The sequence below is a fragment of the Sphaerodactylus townsendi genome, linkage group LG09 (genome assembly GCF_021028975.2).
Source record: "Sphaerodactylus townsendi isolate TG3544 linkage group LG09, MPM_Stown_v2.3, whole genome shotgun sequence".
NCBI lineage: Eukaryota > Metazoa > Chordata > Lepidosauria > Squamata > Sphaerodactylidae > Sphaerodactylus > Sphaerodactylus townsendi.
Window position 1 is genome coordinate 15,186,234 of NC_059433.1, and position 17,509 is coordinate 15,203,742.

The 17,509-nt window shown below is 48.7% G+C and overlaps 1 protein-coding gene across 1 annotated transcript in view; it reads left to right on the top strand.

Moving 5' to 3' along the window:
• LOC125439401 (PH domain leucine-rich repeat protein phosphatase 1-like) overlaps positions 1–3,211 on the top strand; it is a 108,740-nt gene extending 105,529 nt beyond the window's left edge. Inside the window, exon 4 of the mRNA XM_048508507.1 lies at positions 3,041–3,211. Within this exon, the coding sequence (XP_048364464.1) occupies positions 3,041–3,211 (171 nt within the window). The remainder of the gene's footprint in view (positions 1–3,040) is intronic.
• The last annotated feature ends 14,298 nt before the right edge of the window (positions 3,212–17,509 follow it).

Genomic DNA, 17,509 nt, shown 5'->3' on the forward strand with positions numbered 1-17,509 from the left:
GATCCTCTCTGCTGCCACAACCAGCATGACTGTATATAGTTCACTTACTATAGATCATTTACATACCAAGAGTTATATTAAAGGAGGATGCACAAATGAACATGTCATAATTTTTGTTATAATAAATATAAAAATTTACAAATAAGCATGGGCTGCTGTAATGATTTTTTCCCCTTCCTATCAGGAATAAGATTCATGAATTCTTCCAAAATCTTTAAGTAGAATGTTAGATCCTTTGCCGCCACAAGTTATTGGCTTGTTTAGCATAGCCTCGGCATCAATAAAACTGTTCCCTGCATAGTGTTCCAAGAAAATTTGCAAAAGTGGGGCATTATGGGTAACTGAACACACATGAAGTTGTCTTATACAGAGTCATTCAATTGGTCTTTCAAAGTCAGTGTTGTCTCTTGATCACCAGCGACTATCTAGGACAGGGGCTGGCATGACAGGGGCTGATGGGAATTGTAGTTTATGAACATCTGAAGCGCCAGAGTTGGACACTCCTGATCTAGGATCTCAGTGAGAGGTCTTCCATATCTTCTGCAAGCTGACCAAGGACGTAGGTAAGGGGGGGTTCTCAGGTTCAAACCCCCCATTGCATGTCCAAAGCTCCACCCCTCCGTTTTTGGGTTTTTTTAATTTTTAGTGGTTTTTTGGTTTTTGGCCTTCAGGGGGCGCAGGTTTTAAACTAGTAGCACCACTATTTCAGGGATTGTTTGGGAGACTCTTCTGATGATACCACCCAAGTTTGGTGAAGTTTGGTCCAGGGGATCCAAAGCTATGGACTCCCAAATGGGGCGCCCCATCCCCCATTGTTTCCAATGGGAGCTAATAGAAGATGGGGGCTACACCTTTGATGGTCCATAACTTTGAACCCCATGAACCAAACTTCACCAAACCTGGGTGGTATCATCAGGAGAGTCTCCTAAAGATACTCTGAAAGTTTGGTGCTGCTAGCTTAACAATTGCACCACGGACAGCAGGCACATCCCGAATTTCCCCAGATTCTCCTTTTAAATCTACCCCCCTTTGCCATGGATTTAAAGGGAGAATCTCTGGTCCCCAGTTTAAACAATGAAAGTGATGCTGTTTCAGGGTGGAGGAGAATCCATCCCCAAACAGCATCACTTTCAGTGTTTTAACTGGGAACCCCAGATTCTCCCTTTAAGGTGGATTTAAAAGGAGAATTTGGGCTCTCTAGTTTAACCATTGAAAGTGATGCGTTTGGGGTGGATTCCAGCATCGGAGTGGCTGCCCATGGGTGTGTGTGTGTGTTAACCAGGCTCCATTTTCCCTAGCTACGCCTCTGCCCAGAGGGGAAGGCAGAAGGGGCTGCCGGCTGGGAGCCTAGTTGATGGAGGGCAGGGGAGCCTGCCATCCCCAGCCTCAGGAGAGCTGCTTTTATAAGCACTGAGGCTGGGGCTGGGGCTTCTGGAGGCATGGCCTCACCCCCGAGGCCCCCCCATAAAAAATCTATGCCTACATCCCTGAACCTGACTCAAAACTGGGGATGTTTGGGGTTGAACCTTCTGAATGGCCTTCTGAATGGCCACAGCCCCATCTCAGCTGATGTAGTTGGAGGATGTGGGTAAGGTCTGGCATTATAAACAAGCCTGAGTAGTCCTTGGATTCATGCACTCCCTCCCATTCTACCTTCTTCTATACACCGTGCTTGAAAATGAATCATCTATCTTTTTTGGACAAGCTGCTGTTTGTCCAGATCACAAACTGTGGTTTGTTGCTTTTTGTCCACTTCTAAAGGACAGACCACTTACCAGGTTTATCTGGACTGTGACTCACCAAACTGCATGCAGGGCCAAGCAAGCTCACTGGATCACACAGTTTCCACTGCTAAAATCTTGCTGAGTATGCTCTACTGGGCGGACAAGGTTTAAAATGTACTCTGAAAAACAACTCTTCATCTCAGCATGCAGAGGGAATTTCCCAAGAAATCTGTGTCTGTCAGGCTTACACACACACTCTCTCTCTCTCTCTCTCACACACACACACACACACACACACACACACACACACACACACACTCCTCCCGTCCTTGGCCTTGGTTCGGGCGCCTGTTTTAAACAATGTTGTTTTACAATACTTTGCTGTTTTAATTTATTGCTGCATAGGTTTTAAGGAATTCAGTTTTATGTTGCTGATTTGCTGTTCGTTGGAACAGCCATGTTGTGAGCCGCCTCGAGCCCTTTGGGGATGAGGCGGCCTATAAGTTTAATTAATAAATAAATAATAAAAATAAATACATTTTCTCAGGTAATATACTGCCACCAGAGACTGCTGGTGGTCCCAAAAAAGAACAGCTGCCATACTATGGCCACTGAATAGTGTCAGGCCTGGATGTCCATTGGTTGAACCAGTTCTCCCTCACACTGAAGTCCTTCAGAACATACTCTGTAAGATCTCCTTTGGGCAATTTTGCTGGTGACTGACTGAATATTAGTTAGGCCAACAGATTTATGGATTCAGTAACACTGCGACCATCCAAGGACTGAGAGAGCTGGACGGTAGAGGAATTGGCGAACTTGGTTAATTAACTGAAGTAGAGCCATACCCCTTAGAATCTGGGTAATGAACCATCCCCAAAACTTGTTGATTTGATCACGTATTGGTTTACAGTTGTTCCCCTTTGATGATAATGCAATTTTCGACGATTTTTGGGAACTTAAATTATTCCAGAATTTATATGACAAATGTCAAACGACGTAACCATGTATTAACCTTTAAACCTGGTCACTTTCTTTACGTTTTGAATATTTTATTGTTCCTGTATCTGGAAGTCTATGAGTTAAATAGAGTTTGCTGAATAAATTAAAGATTTGATTTCATTTTCATAGAGCTCTTCCTCCAAGAGCTCAGAATGGCCCACGCAGTTCTCCCTCCTCCCTCCATTTTAGGTCGGTTCCGCAGAGAAAGGTCATCCTTTGGTGATGGGCAAGTAAGAAGTGGATAGACGGATAGACAGTCCTGTGAATTTTATTGAAGTCAGAACATTAGTCCCGCTGATACGCTGTGTCCCCCTCAGCTCTTTACCCGGGTTCTGTTCATGTTCAGCATTGTATGTGTCATGGCCCTACGGGGCAAAAAGGTCGCAGACAGTAAAATGAAGCACAACGTGCCTCTGTTCTTTTCCCACAGAGCCCTGAGGCGGGGGAACACAACCCATTTAGTATCTGCCTACCCAGTTCACATGTAATACAGTTATTGCGCCTGCGTAAAATGTCCAGAACAAAAGCGATGAAAGATCTCCAGAGAATAGACCAAAATTAACCAACTGAACCCATTGACTTCGAGATAGGCCTGGGATGGTTTCTCGTTCTTGTCAACACAAGGTCTATTAGTGACCGTAGTACGAAAGTTAAACGAAAGATATATTTGGGTCTTACTGGGAGTGATAAATCATGTCATGTAGTCGACCCACGTGGTCAGCGCAAGAACGAGACGAGACGCGGAGATAACATCTGGTGGAGATCGCCAGCAGCGGGAGCGCGGAGGTCCGTGTTCTCGCCGAATCTCCCGCGTGCTGGTTCCTGGCACCTTTTATTGTCATTCTACTCCGGCGTGTAGGAGGGGAGGCGGAGGGAGTTCGAGGCGGGAGAATTAGGAGATCATCATGTGATGCATGATCTCACCTGGCTGCTACGTCTTGGAGGAAAGGCGTGGCGTCTGGGCTAATCCTCACCTGGGGGCGAATCATTGTCCCTTTGTCTGGGGCAGCCGGTGACTGAGCAGATAGTTCTTGACCCATTGACTCATGCGGGGTTGAGGAAGTGAGAGTGCGGTGCGACCAGAAGGCCGTAGAGTCGTTGGGTATTATAGCGTTCTACCCTTGATGCTGCTGGGTCAGCAGTGCATTACTACATCCCCTTTTCACGTTTTAGAAGGAAGGCGAAATGCTAGGGATTTGAAGGGCGCTTGTCCCCTCCGCCCGTTGGTCAAGCTGGCCGAGCTGCTTGTGAAACATTAGAACTTGGTTGCGGTAAGGAAAGTCGAGGGCTTCTTACATAGGTTACAGGCAATATTAGACATACATTGAGAGCGAAACAAAGATCCGATAATGAGGCATACAACAACCAATGCAGAGCTGTACAATAGCACTAAACCATCCTCCCGGCAGCCAGCTTCAGAGGGCTGACCTCACTCATTGGGGCAAAGGCGCATCAGACATTAGATTGGCAATAATATATACAAGACATGCATGTTTGTAGATAGGCTTACATCATATAAATGAAAACAATAAACATAGCTAAACAGTACATAGGCTAGATGGGTAAGGAAGGAAGGCAACCCGCGGTTTGCATAATTGTCCAATGCATGGTTTCTTGCTGTTTTGACTACCAAAGCTACAAGATGCGATGGCGTTAGGAGTCCATGGGTTTCTCTCAAGTTGTTTAGGAGAGCTCATTGATAGCTCTTTAGCATTGCAGGTTCAGTGACTCTAACTTTTAAGCAAGGTTGCGAGAAGGAAACCTGTTCAACAATTATTCAAGCCGCTGAAAACAGCCGGAGAGTTCCCAAGGGTTTAACCTATGGTATCAGGAATGTTCCTGGCGCTGCACCTGCCTGTTTCAGGCAGAGAGGGACGAAGAGGAGAGAATGGCTGTAGATGAGGAGCAGCTACACAGCGTCAGCCAACCTTGAGCTATAGCTGGCCCAGGCTGCCATTCCCCTGGGGAGGTAGCGAGGGGTTACGATCTCCGTGGAAGAATGGGTGGCATTGTTCCAGAGGAGGTCCTCCCATCTTGGCTCCAGGCTGGGGTGCACCGGGCTCTCTCTCAACAGTGGGCGGGCGAGGTCGGATCCTCCAGGAGGCCCAGCGCCCATCTCCTCGGATGAGGGCTTAGCCTCTGGCATGGCGAAGCTGGACTCCTGTAGCGGAAGAGAAACATGCTTTACCGCCTCAGGGGTTTTCGGCGTGGCTATTGAGTTAGATTCTTAGGATGACAATGCGAAAGCCCGAGACCTGAGTGGGGGGGGGGGCGGTAAATTTTTTTGATAGAGAATAGAGAAGAAGTAATTTTGATATGGTCTGGCTGGATAGAGACCTTGATTTGGGGTCAATAGGGGGGGAACGACTTCTTTTCTTTAGCTTGCCGGGCTAAGCTTTCCTTCTAGGTGCAGTTGGTCTATTCCGACAGCGACACTTCTTGCAGCACGCATAGCATTACACAAAGAGCAGCCAGCGAATTCGTCTGGGCTTAGGAGAAGGAGAGAGGTCACAACCAGGTCGGCAACTTAAAATTAATTCCACAATTATAGATGCATATCGCACATAGCATTTATAGGAAAGATTTAGAGAAAGATGCAAAGAAAACAGTTCCTGGGCTTGGAGGTTTGATCACTAATTTAGCAATTTGAGAGGGGTTTGCAAGAAAACCTTTTGTCAAGGACCTAGATCTAGAGGGTAAAAGGTCGCGTCCAGACCCATGAGAGAGAGGTGTGCAGAAAAGAAGGCTGGGGTATTGGTTTGGAAGTCAGCTCTACCCTTCCTCCTGTAAGGAGACTTGGCCGGTTTGAGCTCGGGCTTCTACTCCCTTCATTACACAGCGGAGGCTGTGTAAGATAGGTGTGGCTTCTGAGAGACCCCTTGGCACTCCGTGGACTAGCCAGGAGCTCAGCAGCAGAAAATGTGGGATAATGAAAACATTTTGGCTACTTACATAACTTGCGCCACGCCAATGTAGCAGTGTAGGAAACTTAGATGAATGACGGCGAAAAGTTGTTCCTGGAAGGAAAGGTTTGAAGAAGAGTTTCGGAGGGTTTAAACCAAGAATGGAGGCGCCCGGAAGCAGGTCCCATCGGCCTCCAGGAGGCATGACAGCCAAGCTGCGTCCTGTTTGTTAAGGATGCTGTACGGTGAAGCCTTTTCAAGGCATTGGCACACATAATCAAAAGGAGAGAACCTTTAATTGAAGCACAAGAGCATAGCTTAGAAGTAATGGACAAATCTTTCCGATGAAGGGAAATTTTAGGGGTCTCTCTTGAAAGGGGTATGGCTATACAGAGCATATATAGGCATACAGAGCCGCGACAAGCAATGAGGAGGACGTACTTCCTTGATTTGAGGGTCTTGCTTTCTGGATCTTGCAGAGGCGACATTCCTTCGCAGGCTGTGAGATCCTGCTTTCCCTGAAGTACTGACTCCACTTTGCTGCCACTGGGAGCTTTGAGCTTAGGGCTTCTGCACTGCGCCTCAGAGGCTCACTGATCTGGATTTGATCCCCTTACAGCTGCTTGTAGTTCAGTGATTGCTGGTGGACCCTGCAGAGATTTTGAAATCGCGTACACTCTGCGGCACTGAAGGAGGTGCATGGTGACTTTGGAAATAGCGGGTTAGCAGGAGCAGGAAGCAGACGCAGGGGGAGCAAACAGCAACGATTTAGATTAGCTGAACTTCAGATCAGACTCCGGAAAGTGGCGCCATGAGGCAGGATGATCGATGAACTTGGTAGTTCCCCGCGGAGGATGTCGGTCCACACCTGGACGTGGATGAAGCTCCCTGCGCGCGGGAGTCGATGACCCCTGGGATGATGAATAATCCCTGTTCCACGGCATAGCTTTTGGCAAGACTCAGGCTATCGGTCTCCCGCGGGGATGGGATCACTGATTGGGAGCTGGGCGGTTTAAGATCTCGCGGGAGATCGTGGGAAGCTGGCTTGAGATCGCGAGGGCCTTGGTTCCGGCTGGGGAGATGCCCGCGCCGGGCCTTCCCAGCAGGCTTTGAGAGCACCCGGCCCGACCTCCCTCGTCTTAAGCGCTCTGGGGAAGACCCTCCCTTTCAGGCTGTAGTCCCCGCCCGGGCAGTCTACAGTCCCGGAGGAGTCCTGGCTTGCTGTAATTGGAACACTACCTCAAGGCCCTGGTAAGCAGACATGAGGAGTGGGCCAGCTAGAAGGCTGGCTCTTGCTGGGGCTTTAAAAAGACCCGTGATAATCCTGGGGCGGCGCTTTGAAGCATCGTCGGCCAGTTCAGGGTTCCCTACCTAAGCTCGTGACTGCTTTTATGCACTCAGCCGAGGCATGCCTTCATGCAGGCGCTTAAGGAGTTCGCCCTGGAGCCTCCCTCGTTGTCAACCTGCCTTTGAGAGCTTCCTGGAGCCCGTCTCGGCCAAACTTCCGCATAGGGCTCTTGTAATTTTGGCCGGATGGTGGAGAAACCTCAGGGCTGGCTGGCCGCATTATGAACCTTGATAACGCCTTTGTAGCATTAATTCCAGATACCGTGCGGAGTGGGCCCCAGAGCAGGCACAATCTGATCGCGAAGCAGGAAGGCATCGGCCGAAGCTGCTTGTGGCGCGCGTGGTGCGCCGGCCAGGAGGTGGCTGCCCTGTTGAAGCACTGGCTGGGAACTCGCTTTCCCAGATCAAGGAAATGTGCAGGGCCTGCGGGAGGCATCGCGGAAGGGGTGAAGTTTTCCAGTCGTCCGGGAACTACTGGCGATTCCCTCGCCGATTGCCTCCAGCATGCCTCCTACCGAGGGGCTAGTGATTCCGCATTGCCCCGCATGGTTTCATGGAGCTCAGTGAGATGATAAAGAGAAGCAGGGCGGTGAATTCGATAACCTGTCGAACAATGCCATCCTCCCCTCCGGTATCTGTGAAATATGGACGGGTAGGGCACAATCGCGAGAATCTCGGCATCGCGTCTTCCTCGGGTCAGGGTTTCTTTCTCCTTTTGCAGATCGTGGCTAATACGCCTACAGGGAGTTTTCAGAAAACCAGCATGCCATTGCGTATTAGGCTGACGGAGTCGCGGTATTGGCGGAAAATGAAAGTGAGGAGCAAGGGGGGGAGGCGGCTGAGCCGCTGGAGGAATTTGAAATGGGCGGAGGAGCAAAGGTGGGCAGCAGAAGCGAGGACAGAAGCGTCCAATTTAGCGGATAGAGAAAATTCCGGAGAGTTGAAATTGAAGGTGAAAGATCGAAAGGAGGCGGCCTACAACAAAGGGAGCCATAGGTTCTGCAGGCTGATGGCGACATAACATTGTCTCCACGTCAGTACTTGGCAGTGACATCGGTAGCGCTGCTGGTGGCTCTGTCGCGAAGAAGAAGTGCGCCTGTGATGTTTTCCCAGTCCTTAAGATTCAATGTCCCCCTCTGGGTACCATGGACATTGAGCTTCAAATCTCCTCAACCAATTTGCGCCAGCTCCCTTCTCTTCACGGGGACCCTGCAGCATTTAACGCCATTGCGCTTTAGGTTTGGGTCAACGTGCTTGGTCATAAGCCCTGCTTTTGCAAGGCTCCCATACTCACCGGTGTTCCGTCGGACGAGAGAGTGTCCTAGGGCCTTGAGAGAAATCTCTGGATCGCCCGATCCAGAGGACTGGCGATAATGGAAGCAGTGGTCCCTGGATGCTGGCGATCCAGCCGGACTTCGGTATCAGCGAGCGCTTTCCCAAGCGACGGTGAGCAGGCGTGGAGTTCGTGAGGGATTCCGAGGTTTGACAATTCAGCTTGTAGTCGCGACTCCGTGGTCAGCGCAAGAAGCGAAAGGAGCGAGGACGCGGAGATAATATCTGGGTGGAGATCGCCAGCAGCGGGAGCCGCGGAGTCCACGTGTTCCTAGCTTAATCTCCAGCGATGCTGGTTCCTGGCACCTTTTATTGTTATTCTCCCACGGGGCGGTATTGTAGGAGGGGAGGAACGCAGGAGTTCGGAGGCCGAGAGGCCCGAGGAGAATTCGGAGATCATCATGGCGATGCATGATCTCCCCACCTGGCCAAGCATGCGTCGCGGAGAAGCGAGCGTAAGCGTCTTCGGGCTCAATCCTCACTCTGAGGGCAAGAGATCATCATTGTCCCTTTGTCTGGGACGCCGGTGGACTGAGCCAGATAGTTACATGACCCGTGACTCATAACAATGGGTTGGATGAGGTAAGAGTGCGCGACCAGAAGGCCGTAGGTCCGTTGGTGTGCCAACGTTCTACCACGGTGCTGCTGGGTCAGCAGTGCATTACTACAATGTCACGCTATAAAAATGACTTCATTACTTACAAATGAAAAGCTGATAGGTTTCTAGCGTGTCGCAGTTTGAACCCGCAAGCAGAGTGCTTACAATCAATCTTTCGCTATGGAGTACATCTTTCAGAATTTGATGTAACAGTCCAAGCTGCTTGCAAGTCTCCTTCCATGTAAACATTTTTTGTACACCGAATTGTTGCAAAAAATCTCCATTGCTTCCCATTTCTTGGGGGCGGGGTATTTCAAACCGAGAACAAAATGCAGGTACTTTTGAAACAGCCAATTACTTCTGCAGATGCGCAGATCGGGTGCTTTTGGGTAGCAGCTCTACATAATCCTGAGTTGTCGGTTTGAAGCCCACAGCTCTGACACCCGCAGGCTGTGGACATCCTCGAACATTTTAGGCTGAAAGGCTCTCTTCCTTCAGAAAGGCAGCTGCTGTATTTCTTCAGTTTAAGACAGACTGTGACTCCGGAGCAGCATGTGAGCTAATTTTAATCTGTGTTATCACAATACATTCTCGCATTCTAAAAAAGAATTCTGTCCCTAGGGCTAGCCCAAATGTTTTGGGGGGCAAACGTGGCCCAGGAGGTGGAAGATTCCCCCAGTGCAATAGGTTGTCTTTCTCCATTGAGCAAGAGGACATCTTGGGTTCTTGCTTGATCTCCACTTAGGAAGGTAGGGGTTAATTTAAAAATTCCCAGGCTCCTCCGCTTCCTGTAGGTCTGCCTCCTCTCTCTCTCTCTCTCCAATTTGCTTTCTGCCTTAAGAAGAGCAGGCACAGTGGCTATGCTCTCAGCCACTACTTTCTGTTTCATTTCTTTTTCTTCTCAATTTTTCCCCTTCTCTCCATTGGGGACAGAGCCGGGAGTAGCAATAGCCTTCCGTAAGGAGGCACAATGCTCCTCGGCCAGCCGCGCTGATCGGTGGTTCGCCGGCACAGTTTTTTGGTGCCAACGTGAGTGGCCTGCCTCATTTCTCTCCCTACGGGGACTCAGAGAAAGATGCCCAAACGAGGAGAGACTCTCCTGTCTTCGGAGGAAGACAGTGAGGATTGCTGCGAACGCTCCCAGATTGGAGCTGGCAGAACAGAGGGTTCTCAGGAGGGAACGCCCGCAGCATTGCCAGAGATTGGGACGCGACGAACGTGCGGTTCCCAATCAAAAAGAGTTTTTGCGCCAAAAGGAAGGGACGCATCAAACGGTCGCCGGACATGGCGGTTCGTATTGCAACAGCCCAATGACCCTGGTGTCGCGGGTCAGGGCTCTATTATGGCCATCTCGCAACTAGAAGAGTCCCCAGGGATCCTACAGGAGGGCGGTAAGTTCTCATTAAATCTAAAAGCTGAAATTTTTGAGTTTGTTAAAGGAGCCTTTCAACAAGAGAGATCTGTGATGAGGGAAGAGATGTTAGAGCTTTACAGATCCCAAATGGCCACTTGCCCAGGGAGCCCTTCTTCCAGTTCCATAATACCTATTTCCAAACGGGGTCAGAGACGATAAAAGGGCTGGTACTGCCTGGCAAACCAAAGCAAAAGACCAAAACTAATTCCTCAGCCCTCTGGGGGCTCTTCAGATTCAGAACCACTCAGCAAGGAAGAAGGGGAGATTTTGTCTGAACAAGAGGATTTGGAGGAGATGAAGGTTACTGCGCAATCTTCTCGCCTGTTTCAAATGGAAGGTTATCAATATTGTCAAAATCTGTTGCTGCCCTACACGTTGGTGAAGCACAAAGTGGGGAGGGCTCCTCTAAACGTAAAGCCACACAAAGGGGATGGGGAATTTTTTCCCCTCCAACCCTAATTCCAAAAAGGTATTTCCTTTCCTGGAATATTTTGAGACACAGGTCATTAATCAGTGGGGAAAAACCTGCAGCCAACAGGTGTTGCTCCAATTTCTTGCGCAAGCTGTATGATTTACCTGCATATGCTAACAACATTTTACAAGTTCCCATTATAGATGGTCCCATAGTTGCACTGCAGTCTTCAGGTCTTGCGTCCAAGGATGGTAGAGGGCAGATCAAAGATATGCAAGACAGAAGATCAGAGCAATTCTGCAAGAGAACTTATGAGGCAGCCGCTATGGCCATCAGAACTTCAGCTACCGCTTCCATTGTATCCAGAGCATCGATCGTCTGGGCATGGAAGGTTTTGAAACTTTTACCTCCTACTGAGACCAAAGCCATAGAGGGAGTTAACAGAATGCTCAAGGCTGCCAGTTTTGCTGCTGATGCCACCCTAGACGCTGTTACTTTTTCGGCCCGTTCAATGGCCTCATCGGTTGCCACTCATAGGCTGCTCTGGTTGAGAGCATGGCAAACCGATTGGAGATCCAAAACCATGGTTTCGGAATGCACCTTCCAGAGTGAGAAATTGTTTGGTGAAGACCTAAAGGAATTCTTCGTAGACCCTAAAGAAAAACCAAAGCATCTGCCTAAACCCTTTCGCGGTTTTGACAGGAAAACATCTTCCAGCTCCAATTTTCGTCCCCAACAGGGGTCTAATCAGTTCAAAAGAGACAACTTCCGACGTTCCTACTGGAACCAGGGATGATGACAACCCAAGAGAGGCTTCTCATACAAAAAGAATCCAGGTTCCAATTGTTTCAATCAGGACAACCGACAGTCCAAAGCATGATGCCAGTCACTGCGCGGTGGGAGGAAGACTCCTAAAGTTTCACCAGGTGTGGCAAGCCTCCCACACAGATGCGTGGTCTCTGGAAATAGTTACGTCGGGTTATGTCATAGATTCCTTTCTATCACTCCAAGCCGCTTCATGATGTCCCCTTTATCCAAAATCCCAGAAAAGAGGTCCAGAAAACTGAAAGCTATCTCACATCTAATAGAGATAGAAGCTGTAGAGCACGTTCCAATGGAACAGAGGGAGCAGGGAGTCTACTCTATCCTGTTCACAGTGCCCAAGAAAAATGGGGAATGGTGCCCAATTTTAGACCTAAAATATGTCAATCAATTCGTCAAACAGGCATTTCAGAATGGAAACCCGGTGTTCCATCGCGGACTCCCTACAGCCTGAAGAATTTCTCACCTCGATCGATCTCTCCAAGGCTTACCTACATGTCCCCATATTCGAAAGTCACCGAAAATGCCTCAGATTTGGCGTAGGAAAAGATCATTTTCAATTCAGGGCTCTTCCGTTTGGTCTGTGCACCGCCTCAAGGGTGTTCACCAAGTTACTCATCAATCTGGTGGTCTTGCTCAGGGAGAGGAAAATCAAAGTACACCCTTATCTGGACGACATACTGATCCGATCGAATTCTCGGGATCAAGCATTATTGGACTGTCAGGAGACCATACTATTCCTAGAGAAACATGGATTTATAGTCACCAGGGAAAAGAGTTCCTTAAGAGACTGGAACACCTGGGTTTTGTCATAGATACCAAGTCTTGCAAGATTTTGGTTCCATTACAGAATCAGACTTTGAGGTCAAAAATACATCAGATTCTCAGCAGGGACAGGTGTTCTGTACTGACCCTCGCCAGTTTGATGGGTTTGCTGGTAGCTTACTCCAAAACGATTCAGTGGGGAAGATTCAGATCCAGACCGCTTCAGAGGTTCCTACTACCTTTTCAGGAAATTATCTCCAACAGAATCCAAAAACAAGTTCCGAAATCAATCAAGATCAGTCTTCTGTGGTGGACCAGAATGACCAATCTGAGCATCGGAAGAACCTTCTGGATATCTTCCACCAAACAGATGTTCACAGATGCCAATCTTCAGGGCTGGGGGGCTACACTAGAGGGTATCCCAGTCCAAGGGACCTGGTCAGCAATGGAGGTTCGACTTCACATTAATGTTTTGGAACTAAGCGATTCAACTAGCCCTCATACGTTTTCAGCATCTGTTACTGGGAACCCATGTTCTTGTACAGACGGACAATACAACAGCCAAGTCATACCTAAACAAACAAGAAGGTTCCAAATTGATAGCCCTCCACAGGGAAGCTACTCTACTGTTTCAATGGGCAGAAACACATCTATCCTCCATCCGAGCTGAACATATCCGGGGCAATCTGAACATTCAAGCGGATTGGCTGAGCAGGCAGAGCATACATCCAGGAGAGTGGCGTTTGAAGGAGGAGTTCTTTCAATTGATACTCGAAACTTAGGGACTCCGATACTGGATCTCTTTGCCTCCAATCAGAACAAACAGCTTCCCAGATTCATGTCACGCTTCCACCATCCGGAAGCGGAGAACACGGATGCCTTATCCTCCAAGTGGTCTCCTGGAATTCTTTATGCCTTTCCTCCTTTTCCCATGATTCCCAGACTACTGCGAAAGATCAGGGAGGAATGGGCAGACGGCATCCTTGTGGCTCCCTGGTGGCCCAGATGCCCATGGTTCACCAACACTTTGCAGATGTCAGCACGCAAACCTCTAAGTCTCCCACCTCACCAGGACTTGCTCAGTCAGGGTCTCATTCGTCACCCAAACCCAGAGCAATTGAACTTGACCGCTTGGAGATTGAAAGGCGGCAATTAGTTTCCAGAGGGTACTCTACAGCTGTGTTGAACACCATCTTGGCCTCTAGAAAACCCTCCACGAAGAGAATCTATAATACCACATGGAAGGCCTTTGTTCGATGGTGCTGGAGGAAGGTTTCCCCCACAGACCCTAAGATTAGTGACATACTAGCCTTCCTACAGGATGGTTTGGAAACTGGCCTTAGAGCTAATACCCTTCGCAGACAGGTGGCAGCACTGACCTCAGTACTCCCTAGGTTGGAGGGTTTTGCACCTACCTCTCATCCCCACATTATCAGGTTTCTTAGGGGGGCTACTCTGAAGGATAGGGCAGTCAATCATCATTTCCCAACGTGGAGATTGCATACAGTGTTACATGCCCTTACTGCAACCCCTTTCAAGCTTATTATGGATATTTCGTTAAAACACCTTCGAATGAAGGTTATTTTCTTAGTTGCCATCACTTCCGCCAGAAGGGTGTCGGAACTATTCCATAAGGATAAAGTAGTGTTGCGTACGGACCCTGCGTTCGTTCCCAAAGTTAACTCTACCTTTCATAGACGACAGCAGATTTTTCTACCTACCTTTTGTCCTGACCCAAAACACCCTAAGGAGGCATATTGGCATAAACTTGACGTCAGGAGAACCTTAAAAGCCTTCCTGATTAGGATCCAAGAGTTTAGACCATAGGTGTCAAACTCGCGGCCCTCCAGATGCTGGCAGGGGATGATGGGAACTGTAGTCCATAACATCTGGAGGGCTGCGAGTTTGACACCTGTGGTTTAGACAATCAGAGGCCTTGTTTATCTCAATCGCCAATCACAATAGAGGTCAAAAATTGTCCTCACCCTCCATTAGTAAATGTCTGAGAGAATGCATAGCCGAGGCATTTAGGGTACAAAAAATTGACAGTTCTAGTTGGAATCATGGCACACTCTGTACATAATGCTTCCACGAACGCAGCCTTCAATAATAATGTGCCATTGCTGAAATATGCAGAGCGGTGACGTGGTCTTTCCACGTTCGTTCGTCACTACAGACTGAATGTTTACAGTGCGGCCGATGCAGATTACGGCCGGAGGGTGCTGCATCACGTCACAGGAGAGGATTTCGACCCCACCCTTTAGAAAACTGTGACACTGCTAGGGGAGGTCACCCAAGATGTCCTCTTGCTCAATGGAGAAACAACATTGGTCTTACCTGTGAAGGAGACTTCTCCATTGAGCAATTGAGGACATCTGCCCTCCCGATCTGGTCATCCATCCTCTCCAGAAAATACCATTTAGTGACATTGTTAGATGTAGAGATTCAGTTCATTGCTGCTCCTTTCCAGGAATTATTCCTCCGTTGTTTGTGATAGGTCCCTTCAGTATTCTCATTCACTGTTTGATGTTCTTCCTGGACTAGTTTTTATTCCCCATTGTTATGGGAAGTTGTTCTTCTGGGAATTTTTTCTCTATATTAATATTGTCATAGTCTTCTCTACTCAACTGACCACTGCTTTTTGGAGGAACCAGAACTGGAGAGCGAGAGAGAGAGGAGGCGGACCTACAGGAAGCGGAGGAGCCTGGGAAATTTTTATTAACCCCTGCCTTCCTAAATGGAGATCAAGCAAGAACCCAAGATGTCCTCAGTTGCTCAATGGAGAAGTCTCCTTCACAGGTAAGACCAATGTTGTTTCCCTGCCAAGACTGGGCTGTATATAGAACCTGGAAAGAAATGAGCTGCCGCTGTCATAAGCTGGTGGGTGAAGAGCCAGCAATTGCCTGCTCTTCCTTCCTTTTTCTCCCGCCCCACCGAGGGAGGGGGAAAGGCAGGCTGAGCGTGCGGGCCCTGGCCTTCAGCCCCACCAGTGATGGTGTGATGCATCTGCAGGCCACCACTGGGGTTGTTGACAGTTGGCAGGGCTGCTACTTCCCAGACTGGTGGGGCCCTGCCTTGAATCTCTTGTGGTACCTCCACTGACGCCTTAGGTCAGTGATAGCGAACTTTTTCGAGACCGAGTGCTCAAATTGCAACCCACTTATTTATCGCAAAGTGCCAACACAGCAATTTAACCTGAATTCTGTTTTTGTTTAGAAAAACGGTTGGCTCCAAAGTGTGCATTACTCTGGAGTAAGCTTGGTGTAGTCGGTGGCTTTGTTTTGAAGCAACTGTGCACCTCTTCCACTGGGTGAATCACGACCCTAGGAGGGTTTATTCAGAAGCAAGCCCCATTGCAAGCAATTGAACTTACTCCCAGGTAAAGGATCGTGCTTTAGTTCTTCGTATGAAAACCAGTGGGGTTTAACAGCGCTTAACAGGGTTACATACACTGCTTCCCCAAAACTCAGTCTTAGGTTTAGTTCTAATAGTCAAGCCCAGCGGCCCAGGCCAGCCTAGATGTGGGGGGGGGGGGCACTGTTTGCACGTGCCCACAGTGAGGGCTCTAAGTACCACCTCTGGCACCCATGCCATAGGTTCATCACCACTGCCTTAGATGATAGTCTAGGGGTCCACCTAGTGGTCAGGGTCTGTCTTTTCCATTGTCTTTAAGAAAGATGGCTTTGCACATTTAAGCAGTACCTGGGGGAAAGTCAAGCTCTCCCCTAAGAAGGGGAATGAAGGCTAAAAGAAGCTTCTGCAAATTATTGCAGTCAAGGACCTACTGGCTGGAGGCAGCTATGCCCAAAAGAGAGTCCTGTTCTTCTCCATTTTAGTATTTTTGCAGATGGATTGTATGCTGTGTGGATTTTGTTTTGTCGCATTTTAGGTGTACCCTCCCCCTGCCTGCTCTCCAGAATTAACATCTCCTAGAAGGAGATCATAGGTATAAACGGTTGTTTTTGTCAGAACATGTGTAAATGTTTAGATGAGCAAAATCTAAATGACAGCTGGACCCTCCTTCTAACAGGTGCCGTGTGCAGATTAGTACTGAGTGCACAGCTTGTACCGTGTGCAAATCTGATAAGGTGAGGGCACCTGATTGGTACCACTTTTGTATATAGTTAGCACAGACAGCAGTGTGATGTGTGCCTGGAAACACCTGTGGTCTGGCGAAGCTGTTAGTAGATAGCAATAAAGAGAACTGCACTGGTGACTGTGTCTATCAGTTCTTGTCTACATTGCGTCCTACAACGTGGTCTACTCCGAGTAAATCCGCTGCTTCAACAGCTTTTCTTTGATGCAAAACTTACCTTCTTCTTTCTGCTTATATGGTTTACCCACCTGCTGGAACTGTGTTTCGATTTATTGCCGCAGCAGCAAAGGAGAGAGGAGAAATAGCTTTCATTGTTCCACACAGACCGTTTTCTTGACACAGCCACAGGCAGTGGTAGGATCCAAAAATTTAGTAACAGGTTCCCATGGTGGTGGGATTCAAGCTGTGGTGTAGCACCAATGGGGCTGGACGGGGCACAACGGGGGCGTGGCTGAGCATTCCAGGGCGGGGCATTCTGGGTGGGGCTGTGGCAAGGACGCAGCCGCTGCGCCGGTCCTTGGGGGGGAAACGAATGCACGCAGGCGCAGGCTGCCACGCACACCAGTGCACCTCCTGCTAGACTGCTTCAAGTTCTGCACGCTACTGCTGAGAGGAGGGACATAACTAAGGCAAAAATCACGTGACAATCACCAATTAGTAACCCCCTCTCGGCACACACAAATAATTAATAACTTACCTGCTGGATCCCACCTCTGGCCACAGAGTCAGGAGCATCATTTGCAAACGGTGATTGCAAACCATATCTTTCGCCTCGTTCATCACACACGGTCCCTTACCAGATATTGCATCAAGAACTGCTGACCCTTTGCCAGCCTGAATGTTTTATTTATGTTGGTCTGCAAAGGTGGGGGAGGCAGAGGTGCTGGGGAGGAAGGACCTACAGAGCCGCCTTTGTCCTGGCAATTGATGCTCCAGCAGAGGTAAGTAATGAGGTATGTTTGTCACTGCTGGCAGGAACAGCAACTGCTTGTTCTTCCTTTCCAATGGATTTTTACCCACAAATTTTGACATCAAAATACATACTGTCTCTAAAATCCTATTTCAGGGGCAGGTTGTTGTCTTTATTTGAAAGTCTT